At 39.2% G+C, this 26,517-nt stretch overlaps 1 protein-coding gene across 3 annotated transcripts in view; it reads right to left on the reverse strand.

The window, feature by feature from the left end:
* Positions 1-210: 210 nt before the first annotated feature.
* Positions 211-26,517, reverse strand: part of LOC130918608 (unconventional myosin-VIIb) — a 49,140-nt gene continuing 22,833 nt past the window's right edge. For 2 of the 3 annotated variants that reach the window (XM_057840445.1, XM_057840444.1), the window contains 26 exons: positions 26,185-26,403; positions 23,825-24,031; positions 23,542-23,757; positions 23,195-23,359; positions 22,820-23,113; positions 22,421-22,711; positions 22,120-22,239; positions 21,883-22,056; positions 19,046-19,273; positions 18,801-18,968; positions 18,615-18,732; positions 16,885-17,011; positions 14,986-15,146; positions 14,740-14,921; positions 14,550-14,668; positions 14,316-14,470; positions 14,065-14,218; positions 11,495-11,650; positions 11,325-11,430; positions 11,144-11,257; positions 10,802-11,065; positions 7,343-7,528; positions 4,715-4,831; positions 4,550-4,633; positions 4,358-4,477; positions 211-1,516 (listed from right to left, as the gene is read on the reverse strand). In XM_057840445.1, the coding sequence (XP_057696428.1) occupies positions 1,424-1,516; positions 4,358-4,477; positions 4,550-4,633; positions 4,715-4,831; positions 7,343-7,528; positions 10,802-11,065; positions 11,144-11,257; positions 11,325-11,430; positions 11,495-11,650; positions 14,065-14,218; positions 14,316-14,470; positions 14,550-14,668; positions 14,740-14,921; positions 14,986-15,146; positions 16,885-17,011; positions 18,615-18,732; positions 18,801-18,968; positions 19,046-19,273; positions 21,883-22,056; positions 22,120-22,239; positions 22,421-22,711; positions 22,820-23,113; positions 23,195-23,359; positions 23,542-23,757; positions 23,825-24,031; positions 26,185-26,403 (4,338 nt within the window). In that variant the 3' untranslated portion in view covers positions 211-1,423. The remainder of the gene's footprint in view (positions 1,517-4,357; positions 4,478-4,549; positions 4,634-4,714; positions 4,832-7,342; positions 7,529-10,801; positions 11,066-11,143; positions 11,258-11,324; positions 11,431-11,494; positions 11,651-14,064; positions 14,219-14,315; positions 14,471-14,549; positions 14,669-14,739; positions 14,922-14,985; positions 15,147-16,884; positions 17,012-18,614; positions 18,733-18,800; positions 18,969-19,045; positions 19,274-21,882; positions 22,057-22,119; positions 22,240-22,420; positions 22,712-22,819; positions 23,114-23,194; positions 23,360-23,541; positions 23,758-23,824; positions 24,032-26,184; positions 26,404-26,517) is intronic. The other variant, XM_057840446.1, reaches the window with a different exon arrangement.

Genomic DNA, 26,517 nt, shown 5'->3' on the forward strand with positions numbered 1-26,517 from the left:
AAAACTGCCCTCTAGTGACAACAGTGAATATGACAACTCATTTCACATGGCTGAATCCAGCTGCTCCCTGTTAAGATCAACATAAGCTAAGTTTTTGTTTGAGTTCATGCTTTTTAATGCATTAATAATGTTTGTATGTATATTTAGCTTTTTTTTTGTGGGAATGTGTGTTTGAACCATATTTAAGCGCATTGAAAAAAAAAAAAAAAAAAAAAAAGTGCATTTCATAGCATTTAAGCTCATGGAATTTTGCTATGTAAGTTAGCCAATTGTTCTTTTGTTGTACTTAGACCCTCCTTGATTTATTTTTCATACCCTTTGAGGCTCAGCTCAGGTATTTTGTTTTTTTTATGTTCCTTAACCGATGACTCGATTATCCGAACTAACTAGTTCATTGATTAATCGACTACTACAATAATCGATAGCTGCAGCCTAGGTCAAAACTGATTTATAGTTTTTAGTCCTTTAGGTCAAATGGAACTGATTGTCTTAAATGGTTTCATAATTTTGTATTAAATCAATCGAAGGCCTTTGAATTGTCGCAGAATATCGTATCATTGTCCAAAGAATACCATCAAGAAATATTTGCCACCCTAAAAAGTTCCTGCCCTTTTTCCCCAACCTATGAATCTGTTTCTAGATCAGCCCTTGTTCATAATTTCTTTTTGTAATTACGTAGTATCAAAAATTGTTTCAAGTATCAAGTATTTTTTGGGAATATCGATGTCGAATTTAATATTTCAGGATCATAACAACAGTAGTCATTAGGTGTGAATATTATTGTGGCCTTGTGTATGAATGAAAACTGTTTCCTTGTTAAATTTGGTGGGGGTGTCTTATAGTCGGGTGCGTCTTATAATCCAAAAATTACAGTAGACGCTGTGTTCACTCAAACAGCAGGACTGCACAGCCGTATCCTCCCTCAATAACTGTGTAGTTATCATTTTTCAGCAGCTAGAGACTAAGGTCTGATTGTAAAAAGGGCCAAAAGTAGCGCCATCTGGTGGACAAACTTGAAAGCCAGTGTAAACTGTTCAAGTGTTCAGTGAGACTTCATTATATTCACTGGTAGGTATCATGAGGCAACCTGTGCAGACATTTAAAAACACAGTATTGTTATGATTTTTTTTTACATGTAAAAACTTGTAATCTTCTGATGCATGTAGATGAAAAAAATGGAGTGAAACATGACCCGTCTGCATTAAATGTGCATTTATATGTGAGGAATCACACCAGATCAAGCCAAATAATGTAAATATGATTGATAAGGAACTTGAATAAATACTTAAAATGCATTGCGATATACTTTCACAGCATTATCTTCGAGTTACAGTATGCTTGAACATGCAATAGCCATTCGGTAAAGTGAATATTTATTTCTAAGAAGAATTTGTCTCCATACGCAATGGTGTTTGTCAAGGAATTAGTTGAAACGCTGGTTCCTGCTCTGAACTGGCCTCCTCTCTTGCAGGTACATGTTGACATAGGAGGTGATGAGGTCGTCCATCTTGTAGCCCTGTTTTAACACAGGCCACGCAACGTTTCAAGCAGGTGACATAAAGACGCACACAAATTAATGGCCAAATTGATGCTAAAATATCCTTTTTTGACCCCTTGATGCCGAATTTAAGATTTCAAAACATACTACTATACATTAAAAATTATTGGGTACATGCAAAGTGCATTAAAATAATCATTAAAAAAAACAAACTAAAATTAAAAATAAAATTGTAACATAAAATTGAAAAATGAAGCTAAAAATGGGAAAATCCTAAATTCAAACAATCTCAAAAGATTTTTTAAAATCAACACTAGAAAACATAGGAAATTAAATAAAACATTCAAAGATTAAATGTAAAATGTAAAAAAAAAACAAAAAAATTTGGGGGGGTAAAAAAAATAAAAAATAAATTCCTCCTTGTTTTACTTTTGAAATGTATCCATTTTATTATTTTAATATACCGGTATATTGTGTTTATTTATAATGAATTTTCCCTCTTTTATTTCATATTCAACGTTTTTTAATTTTTACATTTTTTACATGATTTTTTTTTAATTGAAGATTTTCTCATTTTTAGCTGTATTTTTCGATTTAAAGCAACACTTTGTAACTTTTCAGTAGAGATGTCCCGATCGATCGGCATCTCGATCGATCGGGTCCGATCGCGTCATTTTCAAAGTATCGGAATCGGCAAAAAAATATCGGACATGCCTTTTTTTAATATATATATATATATATATATATATATATATATACTGTATATTTTAATTAAATCGTTTTCTAATTGTATTTAACGTTACAGACATAATATGTTACACTCATCCAGAGTCTTTAGTTTAGGCTTAAGATAGGGTTATCAAATTTATCCCGATAACGGCGGTAATTAATTAATTTTAAAATATGTATCACGTTAAAATATTCAATGCAATTAATTGTTGCGCACAATCTGTAATGGCGCCGTTTTACCTATATAGAGAGCTAAAAGGCAGCGTAAAATGAGTAGAGTGAATTTTGGAAGCCTTAGGAGCCTTTTTTTAATTGGCTAAAGCCTTACAATCCCTCTCCCTACGATTAGAAATATCGTGGGAAGCAATGTGGGGAAGCAAGGTAGCAATTGATCTTTTTCTTAACACCCAATGTTATTTCCCATCGCAGAGAAGATATATCAATTGGTAACACTACGCACAGTCATGGTTGCTAAAGGCGTGTTACATCCACCCATCATGCATTTGGGCATGGTCACAGTATCATTTACTGAAAGGTCAACAAATACACTAGATGGCAATATTTAGTCACAATATACAAAGTCACAAGTCTTTCTATCTGTGGATCCCTCTCACAGAAAGAATGTTAATAATGTAAATGCCATTTTGAGGATTTATTGTCAGAATAAACAAATACAGTACTTATGTACTGTATGTTGAATGTATATATTCGTCCGAGTTTTATTCACTTTTTTCTTAATGCATTGCCAAAATGTATATGATCAGGAAAAATTATCGGGAATGATTGGAATTGAATCGGGAGCAAAAAAAAAAAGCAATCGGATCGGGAAATATCGGGATCGGCAGATACTCAAACTAAAACGATCGGATCGGGAGCAAAAAAACATGATCGGAACAACCCTACTTTTCAGTTTTAGTTGATTTTAGCAATGCCGGTGGACAAAAGCGGAAGTGCTTTGCTTTAAGGAAGACTGCGTTTCCCATGAGGACCAGCGCTGCACTTTTACATCGCCCCCCAGGTGGCCAAAAATATCATTACATGTAAGTGGCTTTCCAATATATGAATTAAAAATTAAGACTTTGCCTGTAAAATGTCCATAAAAGTTGTAAAGCTATAAAACCACCAACAAAAATGAATAAAATTAACCAAAAAAATATTTTTATAATGGGAGGACAGAAGAAACAAGATGGATATACGTAATTTTTTTCAAACCTAAGCTTTCAAAAGCGACAACAACTACTGAGCGAGAACCATGGATTGAAGATGTGGACTATGACACACCGCAGAGCACCACCAAAATGGCGAGCGGAGTTTGTCCCACGAAAGATGCTAATTGTACAACAGAGCCACAACTGGGCGTACCATATTCAATGGGCGACGTCCTTGGCCAAAAGCATAGCTGTCCTAAGCAGTCTGATTTAGAATTCCTCTAAAAAAATAATGGGAAACAAAAAACGCTCATTTTCAATGTATGATTATAAATATTCCTGGCTGGAATATTTAGTCAGAAAGGATGCAGTTTCCTGTATTGCCTGCCGCCATTTTCAAACTCACCACAGTGAGGATTCATTTCGCAAGGGTATGAGTGACTGGAAAAACCTGGCATTAAATTGGATATCTTTCGCGGAACGCGAAAATCGGCGTCTACTTCTCCACAGAAAAACGCACGCACAACCACTCACACATAGCTGGGATGCCTGTATGTACGAGCATGGGCTAAGCTACTAACCGAGCATATATCTTGTAGGATAATTTTATTGCTAACACTACGTTTCAGGATCAACAACGTGTTTTGCCCTTCGCCACATGGGCCAATGTCTATTCTGTATATCCTGATAGTCGTCCTTTCTCCTCAGACAAAACTTTTTGTCTTTTTTTTTGCTCTGCAATCCTTGCGGAATGGGCGCAAAAGTGTTAGCATTGAAAAGTTACCTGGTGTTGCTTGAACAGTCTTTTATTATTATTTGCACTATTTTTATAGACTTGTGTATTCCTCCAATGCTTTGGTTTATTTATCAAATGTTTAAATGTAAATTCAGGCATCAAGGGGTTGAACCAAAATGGAATACTTCCTGTATCATTATTTGTAAGTCGGAAAGTTGTTTGGTATCCACACAAAAATGCTCTCACCAGTGACGTTTCGCACAAGAATTTGCTGCCCTTTACCAAGCTGCCGATGGTCATGTGGAAATAGGTGCTCCCACTGCACCAGTTGGCGATACGGTTGAACGGGTGGTTTGCCAACACTTCCTAAGATAAGTAACAGATGCCTTAACAACAAGGATGATATTAATCATTCTTCATAGGAAGCTTTTGTCTGACCTTGGTTTTGGGATGTATGATAGTGAGGCCTTGCTTGCTGATAGCGATCCGCACAATGTCAGGAAAACTGGGCTCGGATGTTTGCTGAAATGACAGAAATGGTCTTCAATGTTGCGACAAAGTTGAGAAATGACATACGAGTGGATGAGGGTTAAAGGGGTTCACCTTCACTTCAAAGAAAGCACAGCCAAACGTTTGCCAACGATGAACCGCCTTCAGAAACGCCACTTTTGCTTCATCCACGGTCATGCCTTGTTGTTTGTTGTAAGACGCCACGATGCTCTAATGTCAAAAAACACAGAAGCTAATGTAGATGCTAGCCGCTAGTGCTATGCTAACATGGTCACACATAGACTTCACCATTAGTTGACGGGAGCCAACTAAAGCCACTAGCGACCTAAAACCAAAACAGGCCCCTCCCTTCGGTATATGCGAGTCTCCATTAGCTGCGGCATCAAAAAATTCAAAGTCATTCCATAATAAAATTCAGATTAATTATTTTTTATATAAGTATAACAAAACTTAAAACGACTATAAAATTGTCAGATTTTACGCTAGATGCACAAAAAAATCACCAAATGCAGAGATAATGACATATATTTTCAGGATCAACAGCAATATTTAATATATCATATACTTTTTTGCCAGAAATAGCAACTTAAATGTCATGTGTAGGGATGCAACCCAACATGGCAGCAGTCACAAAACAAAGAGCTTTTTTAAGTTGAAAATTCTTGTATATAAATGCTTAAATCGCGGAATTTCTGTAGATCTGAACATGAAACAATCTAGATTCTTGGTTAAAAGCAAAAAACGGGCAGTTATCGTTCATCTTACGCAAATATTTCAAGCAAAAGTTACGGTATTGTGTAATCCAATATGGCTGCCGTCACGAAACAAAGTGCTTTTCAAGTTGAAAATTCTTGTAAATAAATTCTTAAATCGCGGAATTTCTGTAGATATGAACGTAAAACAGTCTAGATTCTTAGTTAAAAGCAAAAAACGGGCAGTTATCGTTCATCTTACGCAAATATTTCAAGCAAAAGTTACGATATTGTGTAATCCAATACGGCTGCCGTCACGAAACAAAGTGCTTTTCAAGTTGAAAATTCTTGTAAATAAATTCTTAAATCGCGGAATTTCTGTAGATATGAACGTTAAACAGTCTAGATTCTTGGTTAAAAGCAAAAAACGGGCAGTTATCGTTCATCTTACGCAAATATTTCAAGCAAAAGTTACGGTATTGTGTAGAGATGTCCGGATGCCGATCGATCGGGTCCGATCACGTCATTTTCAAAGTATCGGAATCGGCAAAAAATATATCGGACATGCCTTTTAAAAAAAATTTTTTTTATTAAATCGTTTTCTAATTGTATTTAACGTTACAGACATAATGTGTTACACTCTTCCAGAGTCTTTAGTTTAAGCTTAAGGTAGGGTTATCAAATTTATCGCATTAACGGCGAGGATTAATATTTTTTACATTTATCACGTTACAATATTTAACGCAATTAACGCATGCGCTGCACAACCCACTCACGCATTGTCGCGTTCAATCTATAATGGCGCCATTTTACCCATACAGTATATAGAGCTAAAAGGCAGCGTAAAATGAGTAGTGTGAATTTTGGCAGCCTTTGGAGCCTTTTTTTAAATGGCTAAAGCCTTACAATCCCTCTCCCAAAGATTAGAATAATCGTGGGAAGCAATGTGGGGAATAAAGGTAGTAGTTGATCTTTTTCTTAGCACCCTATGTTATTTCCCAACGCAGAGGAGATATATCAATTGGTACCACGGCGCACAGTCATGGTTGCACTTCCCATCATGCATTTGGGTTGAAGTTAAATGGCTACAGTATCATTTACTGAAAGCTCAACAAATACACTAGATGGCAATATTTAGTCACAATATACAAAGTCACATGTATCCTTTAAGAATTACAAGTCTTTCTATGCGTGGATCCCTTTCACAGAAAGAATGTTAATAATGTAAATGCCATCTTGAGGATTTATTGTCATAATAAACAAATACAGTACTTATGTACTGTATGTTGAATGTATATATTCGTCTGAGTTTTATTCATTTTTTTCTTAATGCATTGGCAAAATGTATATGATCGGGAAAAATTATCGGGAATGATTGGAATTGAATCGGGCGCAAAAAAAAAAGCAATCAGATCGGGAAATATCGGGATCGGCAGATACTCAAACTAAAACGATCGGATCCAACATGGTGGCCGTCACGAAACAAAGTGCTTTTTGAGTTGAAAATTGTTGTAAATAAATGCTTAAATCGCGGAATTTCTATAGATAGAACGTAACGTAGAACCTTTAAAAGCAAAAAACCAGGCAGTTATCGTTAATTTTACGTAAATATTTCAAGCTAAAGTTAGGCAATTTTTTTCCCTTCCTTTCATTGTATTCACAACGTTTCAAAGTGCTATTTTATTTAATAATTAACTTGAATCCTCGACCAAATCACTTTTGAGACACTCCTGCCTGCTTGTATTCAGTAAAACCTTTGTCCTGTTTCCACCTAAATCCGGCGTTAGACAGCAGCGAGTGTTTGAGTTCATCACAGTGAAAGCCAACTCAACGTTCTGCCTAGCACAATGTCTATGCGGGCTGTTTTTCCAACTGATGGTGGAGTCTATGTGTCACTATTCATAAACGCTACCGCTAATCTCTAACGCTAATTGTTGTGTGCAATAGCTAGCATTGGCTGTTTTTCAATCTGTTTTTGTGTTAAGGTTTTGGTTAGCATTTCATTCCGACTTAAATACGGCAGTCGTACCTTCTTCCACTCGTTCTCAGACATGGCCTTGAGCTGGTCGGCCGGTGCAAGTTCCTTCAGCATCTTGGGGATGCTTGGAAACTGACTCTTGTCGTTAGCGACTTTTATGCGGAAGAGCAGGGAGGCAATTTGGACAATGTCGTCTTTGGTACACACGTGGTAACCCCTCAGGTACTTGGGGACTTCCTGGAAGACACAATTAGTACAGCCAAATTGTTTAGTTTTAGGAACCTGAATGACATTTTGATAAAATCTCTAAAATTACCTTTTTTTGGGACTATAAGTTGCAACTTTTTGTTTTTTGAAACAAAATGTCTTTTTTATGGATTGTTTTTGAAAAATGAGCTTCATATTTTCTCAAAAAAAAAACAACAACAAAAAAAGGGACGTTTTCATTTCACTACTCTGTGATATTGGTATAGGATTTTTGAGTTGGTCAATGTTGGGATATCTGTTATCACTTACAAAGTCATTCTCGGACAACTCTAATTTTCGGACTTCTGTGGGACTTGTTCAGACTGTCAAGTTAATGCCTCACTTGAGTCGGAAAAACATGAAAAAATCGGATTCGTGCATTAAGTCCTGCAGTATGAACCTAGCCTTAGAGGACTTTACTGCCCATTAGGCTTCTGTCCAATGGTCGATCCTATTACAGAAGAACAGTTTAAGGCTAGCCGTAGACTTCACTATCAGTTGACGGGAAACGGGGCGCAGGGCCGCTCCGTAGGGTGCCTATTTTTAAAAACTGAAAATTTACATATTTTCAAAACCAAAGCCGCTAGCGACCTCAAACCAAAACAGGCCCCTCTCTTAGGCTTATATGAGTTTCCATGAGCAGCGGCATAAAAAAATTCAGTCTTTTTTTTTTTTAATACAATTATAACAAAACTTAAAATGGTTTTTTTTTTAATACAATTATAACAAAACTTAAAATGGCTATAAAATTCTCAGATTTTACGCTTGATGCACAAAAATCACCAAATAAAGAGATAATCACCTACAGTGGGGCAAATAAGTATTTAGTCAACCACTAATTGTGCAAGTTCTCCCACTTGAAAAGATTAGAGAGGCCTGTAATTGTCAACATGGGTAAACCTCAACCATGACAGACAGAATGTGAAAAAAAAAAAAAAAAACAGAAAATCACATTGTTTTATTTTTCAAATAATTTATTTGTAAATCATGGTGGAAAATAAGTATTTGGTCAATACCAAAAGTTCTTCTCAATACTTTGTTATGTACCCTTTGTTGGCAATAACGGAGGCCAAACGTTTTCTGTAACTCTTCACAAGCACACTGTTGCTGGTATTTTGGCCCATCCATCCATGCAGATCTCCTCTAAAGCAGTGATGTTTGGGGCTGTTCGTTGGGCAACACGGACTTTCAACTCCCTCCACAGATTTTCTATGGGGTTGAGATCTGGAGACAGGCTAAGCCACTCCAGGACCTTGAAATGCCTCTTACGAAGCCACTCCTTTGTTGCCCTGGCTGTGTGTTTGGGATCATTTTCATGCTGAAAGACCCAGCCACGTATCATCTTCAATGCCTTTGCTGATGGAAGGAGATTTTCAAATCTCTTGATACATGGCCCCATTCATTCTTTCCTTTACACAGATCAGTCGTCCTGGTCCCTTTGCAGAAAAACAGCCCCAAAGCATGATGTTTTCACCCCCATGCTTCACAGTGGGTATGGTGTTCTTCGGATGCAATTCAGTATTCTTTCTCCTCCAAACACGAGAACCTGTGTTTCTACCAAAAAGTTCTATTTTGGTTTCATCTGACCATAACACATTCTCCCAGTCCTCTTCTGGATCATCCAAATGCTTTCTAGCGAACCGCAGACGGGCCCGGACGTGTACTTTCTTCGGTAGGGGGACACGTCTGGCAGTGCAGGATTTGAGTCCCTGGCGGCGCATTGTGTTACTGATAGTAGCCTTTGTTACTGTGGTCCCAGCTCTCTGTAGGTCATTCACTAGGTCCCCCCCGTGTAATTCTGGGATTTTTGCTCACCGTTCTTGTTATCATTTTGATGCCACGGGGTGAGATCTTGCATGGAGCCCCAGATCGAGGGAGATTATCAGTGGTCTTGTATGTCTTCCATTTTCTAATAATTGCTCCCACAGTTGATTTCTTTACACCAAGATTCAGTCTTCCCAGCCTGGTGCAGGTCTACAAATTTGTCTCTGGTGTCCTTCGACAGCTCTTTGGTCTTGGCCATAGTGGAGTTTGGAGTGTGACTGACTGAGGTTGTGGACAGGTGTCTTTTATACTGATAATCAGTTAAATCAGGTGCCATTAATACAGTAACGAGTGGAGCCTCGTTAGACCTCGTTAGAAGAAGTTAGACTTCTTTGACAGCCAGAACTCTTGCTTGTTTGTAGGTGACCAAATACTTATTTTCCACTCTAATTTGGAAATAAATTATTTAAAACTCAAACAAAAGCCGAATTTTATTTTGTATGGAAACAGAAATGTCTAAATTGCTCATTTCTTGCCAAAAAAACGATAAGTGGCCCAAAATTTTCTGATTATTTAAATGTAAAGTTATGCTATTTTGTATGGATACACTATCCAACGTGGCAGCCATCACAAAACAAAGACCTTTTTAAGTTGAACATTCTTGTAAATAAATGCGTAATTCCCCGAATTTGTATAGATATGAACGTAAAATGATCAAGATTCTTGGTTAAAAGAGGGGGAAAAAAACGGTGAGTTACTGTATCATTCATTCATTTTCCATGCCGCTTCGTCCTCACGATTTCACGTAAATATTTCAAGCTAAAGTTACGCAAATTTTTCCATTCATTTCATTCTTTTCACAATGTTTCAAAGTACATACATGGTTCTATTTTATGAAATAAAAAAATTGTCCTGTTTCGACCTTAATCTGGCATTAGAACGCAGCGTCTTTGAATTTATCGCAGTGAAAGAGGCCACGACACTGTCTGACCCGGCCCGCTACGCGAAGCCATGGCACAATGTCTGTAGGAGCTGTCTCGTCCACAGATAGTGAAGTCTATGGCTCATTAGGCGTTTTCAACCAGCATTCAGAAGACTTTACTGCCCAGTAGGTTTCAGTCTGATGCTTGATCCTATTACAGAAGAACAGTTGAAGTCTAGCCCTTGGTGTTTTGACTTTGTTTTGATTTTAAAAGTACTGATTGCCACAGTGTAATAGAACACAGTTACTATAGCGCTAGCCGTCAGCCTTGTGTGGTTCTACTCTAAATGACATGCTACAACGAGCAGTCGTGCAAAGTTTTCAAAATTGCTTGTGGTTCTACCCATGATTAACAAATCTGTCAGATTTCACAAACAGCATCGATGTGGTTCAAGGGAACTTGAAAGCATTCAAACAAACTCTCAAGGTTGAGTTTGTCATTTTCTGGGAGACAACTGCCAAATATCTACAACACCAATTGAGCACTCTGGTTCTGGCACTAATATGCTTCTCTTCACCTGAGGGAAGTGGAAGATGAGGTCTGCCTCCAAGTCTCTGCCTGGGATCACATTAAACCATAGTTTCCTCATGAAGAAGACCAGGTAGGGCATGCTGACTGGACCACCTGCAGAATCCACACACATTCTTATAAAATATACCCATAGAATGTCATTCAGGGGTGCCCAAGACTTACCGTCTTTAATGCGTTTGGACTTCTTGGACCAGTCTGTGATCTGCCTCAGACTGTCAAAGAAGTAGTCGCTGTCGTTCAAACTAAGGACCTACAATTTTACAAAAAAAACTCTTTAAAGCCACTGGAAAATTTTCAGTACTACGCTTAAAGCAAGGTATCAACATACCTTGTCGTGCGTTTTAATGAAGATGCTAAAACCATCAGCTGTGGTCAGTTGTAGCTTGCTGGAAATATTCCTGATGAGATCCCTGATTTTGGTGCTAGTCGCCACCTCGAAAATCTACACACAGCAGACACAGAGTAAAGTGCTTCAGTCTTAAGTGTGCGACAAGTTGAACATACTGTACCTCCCCCGTGTCATTGGGAAAATGGACTTTGTGGAAGATCTGAGTGCTGTTCTGCTGGATTGCGTCCACTTCGACCTGGTGCGGGGGAAACTTCCTAGGCTCCATTCTGCGCCAGGACAGAAGCAAACCTTAGTAACCAGCCAGAAGGGCCACCTATGGTATCTCCTGACCTCAAAGAGCTCTGCAGTCGTTTCAGGCAGTCTGGAGCTAGTGCTTCTCGGCGCCGCGACTCCAAAAATTTCTGAGCGTGCTTCAAAAGTGACTGGCTGGGAGGGAAGAGGCCGCAGCACAACCAGAGCAGCTGCCAACCCTGCTCAACGCTAAACCTGCAAATGCATTAAAATAGTAAATAACTAGAAATTGAGGATGCTTTGCCGTAGAACAGTGGTTCTTAACCTTGCTAAAGGTACAGAACCCCACAAGTTTCAGAGGTGCATTCACTGAACCCTTCGGAATTTTATAATAAAGCCATTTTTTTACGCATTTAAAACAGAGCAAGCTAACGTCTGAGTGAATTCCTGTTCAAATTTCTTCCAGATTTCGAATTTACTACACATAATTTTGCCTTTTGCCGTTGATTTTCACGTTGGAAAACGAAGCTCATTTCATTTAAGTTTTTTTTTGTCTTGTTTTTATGTCTACATTCTCATTTTATTGTCACATCCTTGCATCACGTACTATTTTCGTGGCGTAAAATGAAGCATCGCATTTCACGTTATCTTTATGTCTGTTAGACTTCCTCATACCAAGTGCCAGTCAACGTTCCACTAGGCAAACTGATTTCTCCTCCCATTTAATGGAATAAGCCTGTAAATTGAGGGCAAACCAGTCCAAAACCTGGTCTAAAACGCCACTTCGCCTAGATTTAGTCAGAATACAAAATAGGGCTTTGCGTTTCTTTGCGAACCCCTGAGGCTTACTCACCGAACCCCTGGGGTTCGATTGACCCCAGTTAAGAGCCACAGCTGTAGAATTTGGGTCACTTCCCAATAATTTTAGGGAATTCTAGGTCACTTTCTTGTTAACTCACTGACCTGAAATTGAAAGAGCAAGATGTCCAATTCATTTTGAGTGGGAGGTGGGAATGAATGTTTATTCATTCGCACCTCTCAGTCAAAATGGATTGGACGTCTAGTGCTGTCATTGACACCAAAAGATGAGTGTTCACACCCAGTCCTCCTTGTTTAAATAAATTTAAGTTAGCAGGCAATGAATTGATTTTGGATTCCTTCATTTTTTATTTTAGGGTTCATACAGGTCACTTCACGCACATTTTGGGGCATTCCAAGGTCACTTCCTGTACATTTTTATCATTTCCTGTTCATTTAGGGCATTATTGGGTCACTCCCTTTAGATTTTAAAGCTTTTCAGGTCACTTAGGTCACTTCTTATTGATATCAGGTCATTTTGTTTCTCATTGGAAATGAATGGGGATGTTTTTGTCACATTTTAGTGGAACCATACGTTCAACAACTCTAGCCTTGATTACCTGAATGTTCTTTTTGAAGACTATGTGAATCATCTAAAAAATGTAGATGTAATGATGATGATGTAAATGTAAAAACTGTTTTTCCTGCCACATGGCAAAATCCATTTTGTCACAAGGCAAAAAATTCCAAAAGGCAAAAAAAAAAAATGCCACATGGCAAAATCCATTTTGCCACATGGCAAAATCCATTTGGCAACATTTGCCATGTGGCAAAATCCATTTTGTCATATGGCAAAAAAAAAATGTCACAAGGCAAAATGGATTTCGACACATGGCAAAAAATGCTTTAAGGCAAAAAAAAAATGCCACATGGCAAAATCCATATTGTCACATGGCAAAAAAATGCCACATGGCAACATGTATTTTTCCACATGGCAAAAAAATGCCACATGGCAAAATGGATTATGACACATGGCAAAAAATGCCTCAAGGGGAAAAAAATGCCACATGGCAAAATCCATTTTGTCACATGGCAAAAAAAATGCCACATGGCATAATGGATTTTGACACATGGCAAAAAATGCCTCAAGACAAAAAAAATGCCACATGGCAAAATCCATGTTGCCACATGGCAAAAAATGCCACATGGCAAAATCCATTTAGTCACATGGCAAAAAAAATGCCACATGGCAAAATGGATTTTGCCACATGGCAAAAAATGCCACATGGCAAATCCATTTTGCCACATCGCAAATACCACTTTTGGTTCTCGTTGTCCCTCAAAAATACCGATACTATTATGGTATACAGGTAGTCCCTGGGTTACGAACGAGTTCCGTTCCTAGACTGGCGATGTAACCCGAATTTCCGAGTAAATCAGAACCCTTTAAGTACCTCTAAATACAAAATAACGGTCCAAAACCATGAATTATACGTCATATTATTAAGATCAAATAAAGACTAAGATACTGTGAGGTACGTTGTGTTAAATGCTATTATATTGAATGACTATTCGGGCTTTAAAAAAATCCCTGTCTGAAAAAGGCGCTTAGTTGGCGCTCAGAGGAGAACCAGCGGTTGCGGCGGGCGTTATGACGCTCCCAGGCCGAGAAGGGCACTTCTCGGGCGGACACATAAGAACCGGAGATGACAGCGGGTTGGGCCTGACGGTGTCAAAAAAAAAAAAAGAAAAAAAATCCCGACTGGAGACAGAATGGCGGACGAGACTTCGGCATCGTGAAGTCAAAATTGAGCAAGTTGTAACCCGGGGACTACCTGTATAAGGCAAAAAAAAATGTAACTGGACCTTACCGGTTATTGTTGCTGCTCATCTGCTTCATAATCTGGCAGTAAATCTCATCTCTAAGATTCTCGTTTTCCATGGCGGGTTCAAAGATCTGGTCAGTGAGTTCGAGGGGACTCTGCATCTGCTTGGTGGGGTAATCGCCCATATACTTTAAGATAGGTGCGCAGGGAGTCAAGGAAGAAATAGGAACGTTTGGATTCCATTGAGGGAATATTTAAAGTTGTGCCACAGCAAAATGACGTCAACAAGAGGATATCGGTGAAGGCCAGACAGGCTTTGTGGCTCAGCTCTGTATTGCCCACAAGCTTTTTGAGAAGCGGCTGTCTGATGGGCTCACGTGAGTTCAACCACAAGCGCTCGGGGGCAGAGTTTCGCGAGATGACCTGCTGATTTACATCTTTTGTGGGCTGCCTGTAGAATCGTGGGCACAAGCTCGTTGGTAGAGCTTTCTCGGACAGATGACGTTTGACACGAACGAAGGTGAAATCACCTGAAATACTCGAGGGAAAACTCCCTTAGAGTAACCGGTGCTTGTCTCTCAATTGTGCCATTGTCTTTCTGGTTGGCAAGAATGGTCTTTCGCTGGTTTGGGGACAGGTTGAGCAGGCTCTGATATGGAAATGAAAAAAATCGTAATTAAAACAAACCCAGTTGAGAAGATGTACTGATGATTTCAATACCATGACTTCATTGGAGGGTTTGCTGAGTGTTGGTAGGATTAAGATGGCCTCCATGGGAACTGCCCCCGTTTTTCCCGTTCTGTCGTTTTGCCCATTGATCCAGCCGCGCTGCTGTGAGAACTCGTTGTCTTTGAGTATGATGATGAGCTCGCCTTTCTTAAAGCCCAGGAACGTTGGGTCGTCTGTCAGAGGAACAGACGTAGTTAGCTGTTTTTTAAAGAAAGGCCAGTAAATCTTGTGGCAAACCTGGTTTATCAATCTCTTTCAGGGTCACGGCGTATTGCGAGCGCTCCGTCAGTCCGCTGAGGAACATGGTGACCAGCCCAGCCATGTCTTCCACTGTGGATCCACTCAAGGTGAAGTCTCCCTTCAGAGTCAGTAATGACACTGTTGGGCCTTTAGCATCCCTGGATGAAATAAACAAACAGTAATGTAAGACGTACCATTTAATCCAGGGGAATATATATTTTAAAATATTCCCTCACCCTCCCACCATCTCCCCTGGTAGGGTGGGTGTTCATCTCAATCTCAGGTCCTCTATCATATATATATATATATATATATATATATATATATATTAGGGGTGTCAAAATTATCGTTAACGGGCGGTAATTAATTTTTTTAATTAATCACGTTAAAATATTTGACGCAATTAACGCACATGCCCCGCTCAAACAGACTAAAATGACAGTACAATGTAATGTCCGCTTGTTACTTTTTTTTGTGTGTGTGTGTTTGGCGCCCTCTGCTGGCGTTTGGGTCCAACTGATTTTAAGGGTTAGTACCATGAGTGAGCATGGTGTAATTATTGACATCAACAATGGCGAGCAACTAGTTTTTTTTTTTGATTGAAAATTTTACAAATTTTATTAAAACGAAAACATTAAGAGGGGTTTTAATATAAAATTTCTATAACTTGTACTAACATTTATCTTTTAAGAACTACAAGTCTTTCTTTCCATGGATCGCTTTAACAGAATGTTAATAATGTTAATGCCATCTTGTTGATTTATTGTTATAATAAACAAATACAGTATTTATGTACCGTATGTTGAATGTATAAATCCTTCTTGTGTCTTCTTTCCATTCCAACAATAATTTACAGAAAAATACGGCATATTTTATAGATGGTTTGAATTGCGATTAATTACGATTAATTAATTTTTAAGCTGTAATTAACTCGATTAAAAGTTTTAATCGTTTGACAGTCCTAATATAGATATATATATACACATTACTAACTTTACAGAACAAACAGAATGGCTAACGACTGCAAAAATGTCAAGAAAATCACAAGAGTGATAGCTCAATGTGGACATTGGATTAGTGTCGCAACGATTAACCGATTTACTCGAGTAATTCGATTAGAAAAATACTTTAAATTAAATTTTGCTGCTTCAAGTATTTGTTTAATTAAAGTGGCATTGTAATAGTTTGTTTTGAAAGTGTTTGCATTTATTTTTATTGATTTGGGTGGATACACTGGCCTCTAGTGATAACAGTGAATATGACACTGTTATCACTCTTTTAACATTGCTGAATCCAGCTGCTCCCTGTTAAGACCAACATATGGTAGGTTTTTGTTTGAGCTAATTTGTTTGTTTAATACATTCAGAATTTAGTTTATGGGTATATTTAGCAGTTTTTGTGGGAATATATGTTTGAACGATTTGTTAAGAGCATTGTTTAAAAAAAAAAGCATTTTATAGCATTGAAGCTAGCGGAATTTTGCTATGCAAGTTAGCCAATTGTTTGTTTTTGCAGGTACTTTAATTTTTTTTTGTTCCTAATCCGATTACTCGATTATTCGAACTAACTAGTTCATAGATTAATCGACTACTAAAGTAATCGATAGCTGCAGCCCTACATTAGATTATTTTTGGATTATTTTTATATATATGTATGTTTGTTTCTGTAAAAATACTGAAAATCTACAAGTTTCCTATATTGTTTTCAACATGTTAGGTTTTGATCCCTGAGCTAATAGAAAGGCACTGTTAAAGTGACTATCTCCATCTAGTGTTAAAGCTGAGAAGTGCAACAAATGTAGACTGAATTTAAACTACTTGTGCTGGCCAAATTAAATGATATTTTCTTAATTTGCTGCGGGCCGTAGTTAGGACACTCCACTCCTTTGCTTTTTACCGTTTAGAGTTAACGCCAGTGACCTCTGGGAAAGAGAGTTCCAGTAGTCTCTTTTCTCGCTCATCCAGGAAGGTGATGCCAGTCCAGTTTATGGCCACGATGAACTTGTTCTTTGGCATTGCTGGACCTGGAAATATCCCAAAGACTAATTTGGTAAATATAAACAATTGTTTTCTTTTAATACTAAATTACTGCATACTTGAATGTAAAATATTGGTTGCTTGATCAAACACTGCTTAGAAATCTTTGTGAAACATGTACACCACCTTAGTACATTAGCTTAGCTCATGTGCCAATCACTTTTGCTAGCAAACTACACCTCGCCTACTTTTCCGTTTTCCCTCCTTCTAACAAAAGCTAATATGATTATTATTACTACATATTTATATTTAGATGCTCATGTCGATGTCATTGTTGATAAAATGTTAAATCTTGGCTGGTATTACTGTTTGACATGTACATTTATCCACCATTTAGAGTATAGACGCTAACATTGAAAATATGACGGTAACACTTTATAATAACTATCCATTTTACCAGTTAATAGATCATTAGTAAACTGTTGATAAATGATTTATTGTTGATTTGTGAAGTACTTGTTAACAGTTTGTTAAGCATTTACAGAGTGTTCCAATATGGGTGACCCCATTCTAAATGCCCGTGCTTGTTGATGGATCTCAATAAAACTATATACTTTATGTTGAAGGTCATAAGTTTTATTGGTTAAATATACAAAGAAAAGTACATCAATAAAACTATATACTTTATGTTGAAGGTCATAAGTTTTATTGGTTAAATATACAAAGAAAAGTACAAATATTTGTTGGTTCTATGGCAGATTTTCATAAATGTGCAACATGAGCGCTGCCTGCAAAATGCCTTATCAAAATGCCTTTTCTTTTGAAGTGAACGGCATTTCTTAACCTGAAAAGATAGGAATGCCAAACGTTACACACAGAAACTTGAAACGTTTCTACACAAACTGCGTTTCAGGTTAAGAACACCCTGTAAATGCTTAACAAACTGTTAACAAATACTTCACAAATCAACAATAAATCATTTATCATCAACAGTTTACTAATGATCTATTAACTAGTAAAACGGATAGTTATTATATCGTGTTACCAATATGACTACTAAATGAGCAGAATAAAATCTCTACTGACTCTCCAGACAGCTGCTAACTGTCATATGCTATTGTTCAGCAACAACTGCATTCATTTCCTTATTACATTTCATCCTTCGCACAGCTGCTGGAAACAAAATTGTTGTTTAATCCATCTGCAGGCAACCATCATGATTTTACGACAATATTCAGGTGTGCACGGGTCCTCATGGGTAACGCAGCGCTGGTCCTCATGGGAAACGCAATCTTCCGTAAGGCAAAACACTACCGCTTTTGTCCAACGGCGTCGCTAAAATCAACTAAAACTGAAGTTACCAAATGTATTTTTCTTTGCCTTCTTCTTCATTGTTTTCTTTTTTGTTTTCTACTTTTGCAGCGTTTGTAATCGGCGGCCATCATGAGGAGGACAACCGGCGGTTGGAAACTAAATCTCGAAGAGCATGTATTGCGCAGCATTGGTGCATTATTTCTTAGTACTCTGAATGCCTGTATTTTAGTTTCGTAACGAGGCCCCTTCCAATACCAGTATCGATTTGGTGCAACACTAGTTGCTCCATCTCTAGAAGTTTCCTTCTCATAGATGTCTGATTGAATAAAATCCCACCTGACACCTTGACCACCTCAAAGAACCTGGAGAAGAAGATGGGCCACCTCTCACGGGCGTAGTCCACTATCTCCGCTTTCACCGAATTTGCTTTTTGTTGGGAACTCAAGTAAGAACTCTGGCATGAAAGGAACTCACTATGAGACATCGGTTGCTCGCAGGCGACGTTGTTGGATCATGACTCACCTCAGCGTAGGCTGTGCTAACCATTTGTACCCATTTGGCTTCAGACTTGGCCTCCAGCAGGGAGTTGCTGATGATGGCCTGCACCGCCTCCTTCGCCGCTTCATTGCTGTTATCAGAGCCATGCTGAATGTAGAGATGTTTAGCGGCGAGTTGGACAAAATCATCTTCCTGCATCAAGAAGGAAACACATGAAGTAAAATGTTTACTGATTGAGCACCTGCCTCATTATCCAGGTCCAAGCCTACCTTCTCTGCCAGGTACTCGCCGAATTTCAGGCCGTGGACAACCTGCCGGTAGATTAGCTCCGTGCTAATTTTGTCCTCAGAGCAGTCGTGCCATGGTGTGAAGATCTCCTTGCGAAAGAATAGGCGCCAGGGCGCATGCTGCTCTTGGCCGCCCCGCCGCTTCACCTCCTGCTCGCATTGAGAGATGGCGTCCATCACATGCTCACGGCCACCACCTAGGGCCCAGACCTTGGTCACAGGAATCCACAGGTTAATAAAGTCTAACCTGCACTTTAAACCCAGATAACGTGTTAGTGATAGTAGAGGAGGGGTACTTGAGTCATTTGACTGTATGAGTAAGACTTAATTTTTTGATACTTCAACCTTTCAGAGACAGTAGGCACTAAGCCTTTCACATTCACTACCATTCCAGTTCACAGAGCATGTGCTGTGGTGGTTAGTAAAATAAGGAAATTGTTATTGAAAACACCTATTGATGGCAATAGATATCCAATCCATTTCAACTGGGAGAGGCCGGACTTGATCATTTATTCGAAAATTATTTTATTTAGAATTATTATCATATCTACATTTATTTTTCTATTACTAATGGCTAGTCTTTTTTTTTTTTTCCTTGTGTTTTGTTTGATTTCTTAAAAATTATTCTTACCTATTACTATTTAAACTAGACAATGCAATTTCTGAAGAATTTGTGTGGCTTTGCTATGCTAGTCAGTCAAGTTGTACCAATACACGAAAGTACAAGTAAACACAATTGTAATTAGGGTTGGGCATAATTTGAAATTGAACGATTCCGGTTTCAATTTCGGTTCCGAACGATTCCCGATTCCGATTCTTTTAAGAGGCAGGGTTAAAAAAAAAAATGCAGGGTCCAAAAAAATTGCACAGTTCATCTTAAAGTCTTAACTTCTCGACGTTTTTTGAAATTAAATGAACCTCTCACATGGCTAATTATAACTTGTATACAAACATCAGTCTTTAAACTCAAGCATTTTTTTTCCCGCTCGGCGATCAGGGCATCAAAACAAGGAATCGAAATTTTAAAATTCAAACGATTCCGGGAGCATCGGAGTGTTAGAACCGGTTCCCATTGATGCTCGATGCCCAATCCTAATTGTAATACAAGTACACCCAAATGCACGTACAGTACATCTAGCGCAAGTACACATAAGTACACATACTTTTAGTACAAGTACATGTGAGTACAACTACTTGTATTTCAAGTACACGCAAGTACACGCACTTGAAGTACAGTTACATGCAAGTATATGTACGTATTTGTTCTTTTAGTACAAGTACACTTACACTTAGTTTGAGTACACGCAAGTACTTGTTCTTGTGCTACAAGTACATAATTACACATACACGTAGCACAAGTACACTTACACGTAGTACGACTACACACAAGTACACATACAGGTTACGAACGAGTTCCGTTCCTACACTGGCGACGTAACCAGAATTTTCGCGTAAATTGGAATTAACCCTTTAAAAATAACTATCCAAAATGTCCAAAAGTATTTCGTCTAATGATGGAGGATACACTGCCCTCTGGCGGCAGCGTTGGGTGTGGCTGGATTGTCGCCTTGGCTTCTACGACTGAGTGGGATACTCGTCTGACATGGATATAGGACTCCTTTGGCCCACATAAGGCTGTAAGTATTTTCAGCTAATATATGTTTGTGTACGCAGTTGTAATTAAGTTTAGAGCTACAGTTCGTGGAGTAATGTGTGCGAAATTTGCTATGAAAATTGTAAAGACGTTAGCATTCGTAGCATTTAAGCTAGCAGATTTTTGATAAGCAAATTAGGATAATTTAATCTAATTCATAGTTTGATCAGACGAGATGGACATTTGAACTCCAATTGCTTTATGTCAGGTGTTTTATTGTTAAAATGTGTGTCGTTTTTAACATAAATGTATATATGTGTGCTACACCTTTACAAACTGTCAAAAGTGAAGGAAGGAAAAAGCTTCAAAAACCACAATTGCCTTGTTTGTTGTCTGTCAAGCTGAACAACTTCACGTTTAGTGAGGACAGAACACGTCAAGTTAATAAAGTTTAAAAATAAGATACTGTGTGGTACAATAAGGTACTGTTTAAGCAGCTTAATTAAAAAAAAAAAAAAAAAAAGCGACTGGAGATAATGGCGGACGAGATTCCGGCGTCGTAAAGTTGAAATCGCGTAGGCCGACTACTGGGGTCGACCTGTAATTGTAGTATAAGTACACTAAAGTACACGTACTTGTAGTATAAGTACACGTACCTCTAGTACAAATACACGCAAGCACACGTTCTTTTAGTACAAGTAAACACAAATACACATACAAACATGAAATATATATATATTTATTACTCTTTAAATGTTTTTTGTTCCAAAATGAAGCCTTCAATTAAATCATTCATTTCATTTAAAATTATTTATATTTTATATTAGCTCCCATCACGCAATACGTGCAGGCAGTCCAATACTACGGTTGGATGTCCAATGAGGGCCCAAAAATATTGTCCCATGGGCCGCAAATTTGCCCCTATGTCCTAAAGCTGAGACCCCCGTCTTATATAAAACCAGTTAAGGAAAAAATATACATAATGTATGCATGAAAAGGTTCAATTTAAAATATACAATATTTGTTTTATTTAAACATTTTATATATTCTAGTGACCCTTCATCCTCTGTACATAAATCACCGACGGAACCAACGTGGGGTATGTTGTATTCCGGAGGGGAACTCTTTGTCGCACGTTTTCCGGTAGACAGAGAACACGAGAGAAGCAGACGACAACACAAACTCAACAACAAGACTCACCAACATCCTCCACTACAATATTTACCTTTTCATACAGAGCCACGTAGATGGAAAAGCCAAATGTGTCTTTCAGTTTGACTGTGTTGGCCAGGAGTTCACAGATCTCCTTGGATGTGGATGCCGAGTCCACGGGAATGTTGACGGAGCGTCCATCCATTAGCGTGACAGACACTACCATGGGCTTCTTCGTCTTGGTTGCCTATCATGTCAAAAATTGTTGTAAACCATGAATCTTTGCCCAAAATCGTATCAAGTGTAATACCTGTAGCTCAAGCCAGGCGGGAGGCTCCCCTCTTACACCATTGGCGAGGGTGCGACGCAGCCTCTCTGAGCAGTAGACAGCGTAGCCGCTCGGAGCAGAGCGAATGAAACTCTGGATGTACTGTCGCAGTAGAAGAGCCGGAGAACAAAATTAACAACCACAGACCTATGTAGGGATTCCCAAATCGAGGTGTAGAAAGTGGAAATTGTGAAGATAGCGTGGCTAACACTGATGCTGAGGGTCCAAATGGTCTCTGAAAGTGTAAAAATAGCCTCTCAGATGATCAAAATGGCCTCCTCACCTTTATAATCTGATCGCTCGGCGGGAAGACGCCAAGACAGAGCGAGAGCAGAATCCACCCTCGAAAGTAGCTGTTGCGGTTGTTGTTGTCGTGGAGCTGCTTGCAGATTTGGCAATAGATCTCATCCCTGAGGTCTCGCCGGACGATGGCATAGCCCACAATGATGTGCAGCTTCTCCAGAGACGTTAGGGGCCGGTCCAGGGTAGGACCCTCACCGATCATGATTTCGCCACCATCCTCCTTCAGCGTTTCCAGAGTAGGAGCCTTGGACACCTCTGTTTGATCCTCAGACTAAAGAGAACAAATACCTTTTCATAATGTTTGGAAAACAACTGGTGTGACATCCCGGTGAAACGGCCTATTAAGAGGAAGACCAAAAGCAGGACAACATAAAAGTACCTCTTCCATAATGATTGAGGGTTTCCGGAAGCTAGATGAAGATCTGGGCATTACGTTTTCCTGTATGTTGGAGTTTTTCTTAGTCCTGGACAGAAGGTCAGTGAAGGTAGAGCCTTTCCTAGCTCGAGGGCTTCCTTCAGGGACAGTGTAGACCCTGGCGTTTGGGGCCGCTTCAGCCGGTGCTGGCTTCTTGTTCCTGGACAAGAGGTCTGTGAACATTGATCCCTTTCTGTTGGTAGTGGACTCCTCCTGGACAGAAGAGGGCTGCGGAACCTTTTTGTTTCGAAGCACGCGCTAAAACAAAAAGAATTGCGCAAAGGGTCCAGCCATGGCTACAAAAAAATCCTCTTGTAATGTATTTCAAGGGTCTTATACCTGATCCAGCCCGACCATGTGGCTGAGACGTCTGTCCTTTCTGTTGATGACATCCTGGGTGAGGAATCGTTCCTGTGACGAGCTCCCCTGGACCTGGAACTGCTTCTTTGGCTCAGGAAGATCCCCCATAAACCTCAAGATGATCCACCAGACTGTCAGTGAGGCCTGGTAACAACACAAAGAAGATCAACCGAACAATGAATCCTTGAAGAAACCAGCAATGCTCCAAGATGATTATGGCTACGTTCCAGACAATTGGGAAGTTGCGAATGAACACTGCTGGAGCCAGAAGAAACTACCGACTTCCCAACCAGTTTGGAACGTCCTATTAGAGGTAAAAGAAGCACCAAGACGTCTCCCTCATCCTCGTGGTAGAGTAGCGGCCGCCTCAGCCTCTGTCGGATGTGTGAAGGTGTCGCCCCGCCTTGAAAGTACATGGATGCCAGCTTGGAGAATGGATATTCATCCAATTCATCTTGGTCCTCTACAAGAAGCTCTTCGTCCTCAATAGAGATGGTGTCAATGTCGATCGAGTCCAGGAGAACCCGCTTGTTCTCCAAGGTCTAGAAAGCACGCATAATTAAATGTTGACATCAAAGTTGGATTTGGGGATGTTTTATAGGTCCTTACCTCGAACCCTGCAGGTGCTTGACCCTCTTGCCCACCAACCATGACTGGCAGAAAGCCAAAGATGTCATCCACTTGTTGGTCCATTTGGGACTCGGACTGGGATTGGGCCTCCATCTCCTTCTTCTGCCTCAACACTTCCTCAAGATGCTTTTGACGCTCCAAGGCTGCCCGACGTTCTGCCTCTTTTTCTTGGGCGGACAGATACAGCTACACAAAAATATACAGTAGATACTAGTGATGACACGATTAATCGATTAACTCGAGTAATTCAATTAGAAAAAAGATTTGAATTTTGTTGCTTCGAGTATTTATTTAAGTGGCGTTGTAATGCTTTGTTTTGAAGTCTTTGCCTTTAGTTTTATTGATTTGGGTGGATACACTGCCCTCTAGTGGCAACAGTGAATATGATATACTGTAACTCATTGAACATGGCTGAATCCAGCTGCTCCCTGTTAAGACCAACATAAGCTAAGTTTTTGTTTGAGCCAATGTTTATTTTAATGCATTTGTAATCTATAGGTATATTTAGCCGGGTTTTTTTTGTTTGTTTTTTTGCGGGAATATGTGTTTGAACCATTTGTTAAGAGCATTGTGTAAAAAAAAAAAAAGTTAGCATTTAAACCAGTTTGTCAATGTTAAGTATTTCAAGACCCTGCTATTTTCTGCTAAGTTCTCCCACTTAGAAATCATGGAGGAGTCTGAAATTTTCATCTTAGTTGCATGTCCACTATGAGCGAGATCATCTAAAAGAAAAAAATCAGAAATCACAATGCATGATTTTTTTGTAACATTTTTTTTGTGTGATACAGCTGCAAATAAGTATTTGAACATCTGTCTATCAGCTAGAATTCTGACCCTTAAAAAGACCTGTTAGTCCACCAATAAAAGTCCACCTCAACTAGATGTATTATCCTGAATCAGAAGCACTTGTTTGAGGTCGATGGCAGCATAAAGACACCTGTCCACCCCATACAATGAGTAAGACTCAGACTTGTAACATGGTCAAGACCAAGGAGCTGTCCAAAAACACCAGAGACAAAATTGTTCACAAGTCTGGAAAGGGCTACGGAGCAATTGCCAAGCTGCTTGGTGAAAAAAGTTCCAGTGTTGGGGCAATCATAGGAAAATGGAAAAAGCTGACGGCCAATCTCAAGCCCCGTGTAAAATATATAGGTCTCAATGATCCTAAGAAAGGTGAGAAATCAGCCCAGAACTACACGACAGGAGTTGGTCAATGACTTGAAAGGCGCTGGGACCACATTTTCCAAGGTTAATGTTGGTAAAACACTAGACGTCATGGTTTGAAACCATACATGGCACGGAAGGTTCCCCTTCTTAAACCAGTACATATCAAAGCCCGTCTTAAGTTTGCCTATGACCATTTGGATGATGCAGAAGAGTCATGGGAGCAAGTTTTGTGGTCAGATGAGAGTAAAATAAGAACTTTTGGGTCATAATTCCACTAACCATGTTTGAAGGAAGAAGAATGATGAGTACGATCTCAAGAACACCATCCCTACTGTGAAACATGGGACAGGACGAGTGCACTGTATCAAAGAGAGGATGACTAGGGCCCTGTATTGTGAGTTTTTGGGGAACAACCTCCTTCATTCAGTCAGAACATTGAAGATGAGTCGTGCTTGGATCTTCCGACATGACAATGACCTGAAGCACACAGCCAGCAAAACAAAAGAGTTGCTCAATACTTTGCATAACAAGGTTCTAGCATGGTCTAGTCAATCTCCAGACCTAAACCCAGTAGAAATTCTGGTGAAAAACTACAGGTTTGATCTCTGTAATTGCAAGCAAAGGCTACTGTATCGAATCTGAACATTCGTTTTCTCAGGTATTAAATACTTATTTGCAGCTGTATCACATAAATAAATCATTTTTAAAAAATCATACATTGCGATTTCTGGATTTTTCTTTTTAGATTACCTCTTTCGCAGTGGACATGCACCTACAATCAAAATTTCAGACCCCTCCATGATTTCTAAGTGGGAGAACTTGCAAAATAGCAGAGTGTTCAAATACCTATTTTCTTCACTGTATATTATTGAATCATTCCACCACACAGCCTTAAAGAACCAGAACTACAGTTGTCCAATAAGGACTTTTTAACCGATATCCCGATGTCGTCCAATCCAAAAATGTGATACCGATATCAAACCGATATCAATAAATGTGGTCGTAGACTTAACATATTATCGCTAATTCTATTGTGATGATGAACGTTCATTCGCCCATTTCAGTCAAAACTGATTGGACATGGATTACAACGGCAGCTAATTGTTTGAGTGCACTGTAAGGGTTTTTAAAAAATCATAACGCGCAAGAACACCGTTAGATGAAAGTCTTACATTTCTCATCATTTTCTCACGCGCCCTCCTGGCCAGCAAGCCTCTGGTTTGCGCCTGCAGTAGGATCACAGCATCCCTCTTGCGCTTCCAGTTTTTGCGGGCCACGTAGCCCCGCACCTGCGCCTGGAGCAAGACGGCCGCTTGCCGCTTCTTCTTATACTGGACATGTAGCTGGCGTGAGCGAATCTCTGCCTGCAGCCTGGCAAAGCCCTTCTGGACCTAAAATATATCACATGAAGAGGGATCAGAAAGTTGTGCAAAAAGTACTGAAATGTTTGACAATTGGATTTTAAAAGTCCAACTGTAATGTGTTTTAGGTTAATTACCTGAAAG

This window comes from Corythoichthys intestinalis, chromosome 7 (assembly GCF_030265065.1).
Source record: "Corythoichthys intestinalis isolate RoL2023-P3 chromosome 7, ASM3026506v1, whole genome shotgun sequence".
In the NCBI taxonomy this organism is placed as follows: Eukaryota; Metazoa; Chordata; class Actinopteri; order Syngnathiformes; family Syngnathidae; genus Corythoichthys; species Corythoichthys intestinalis.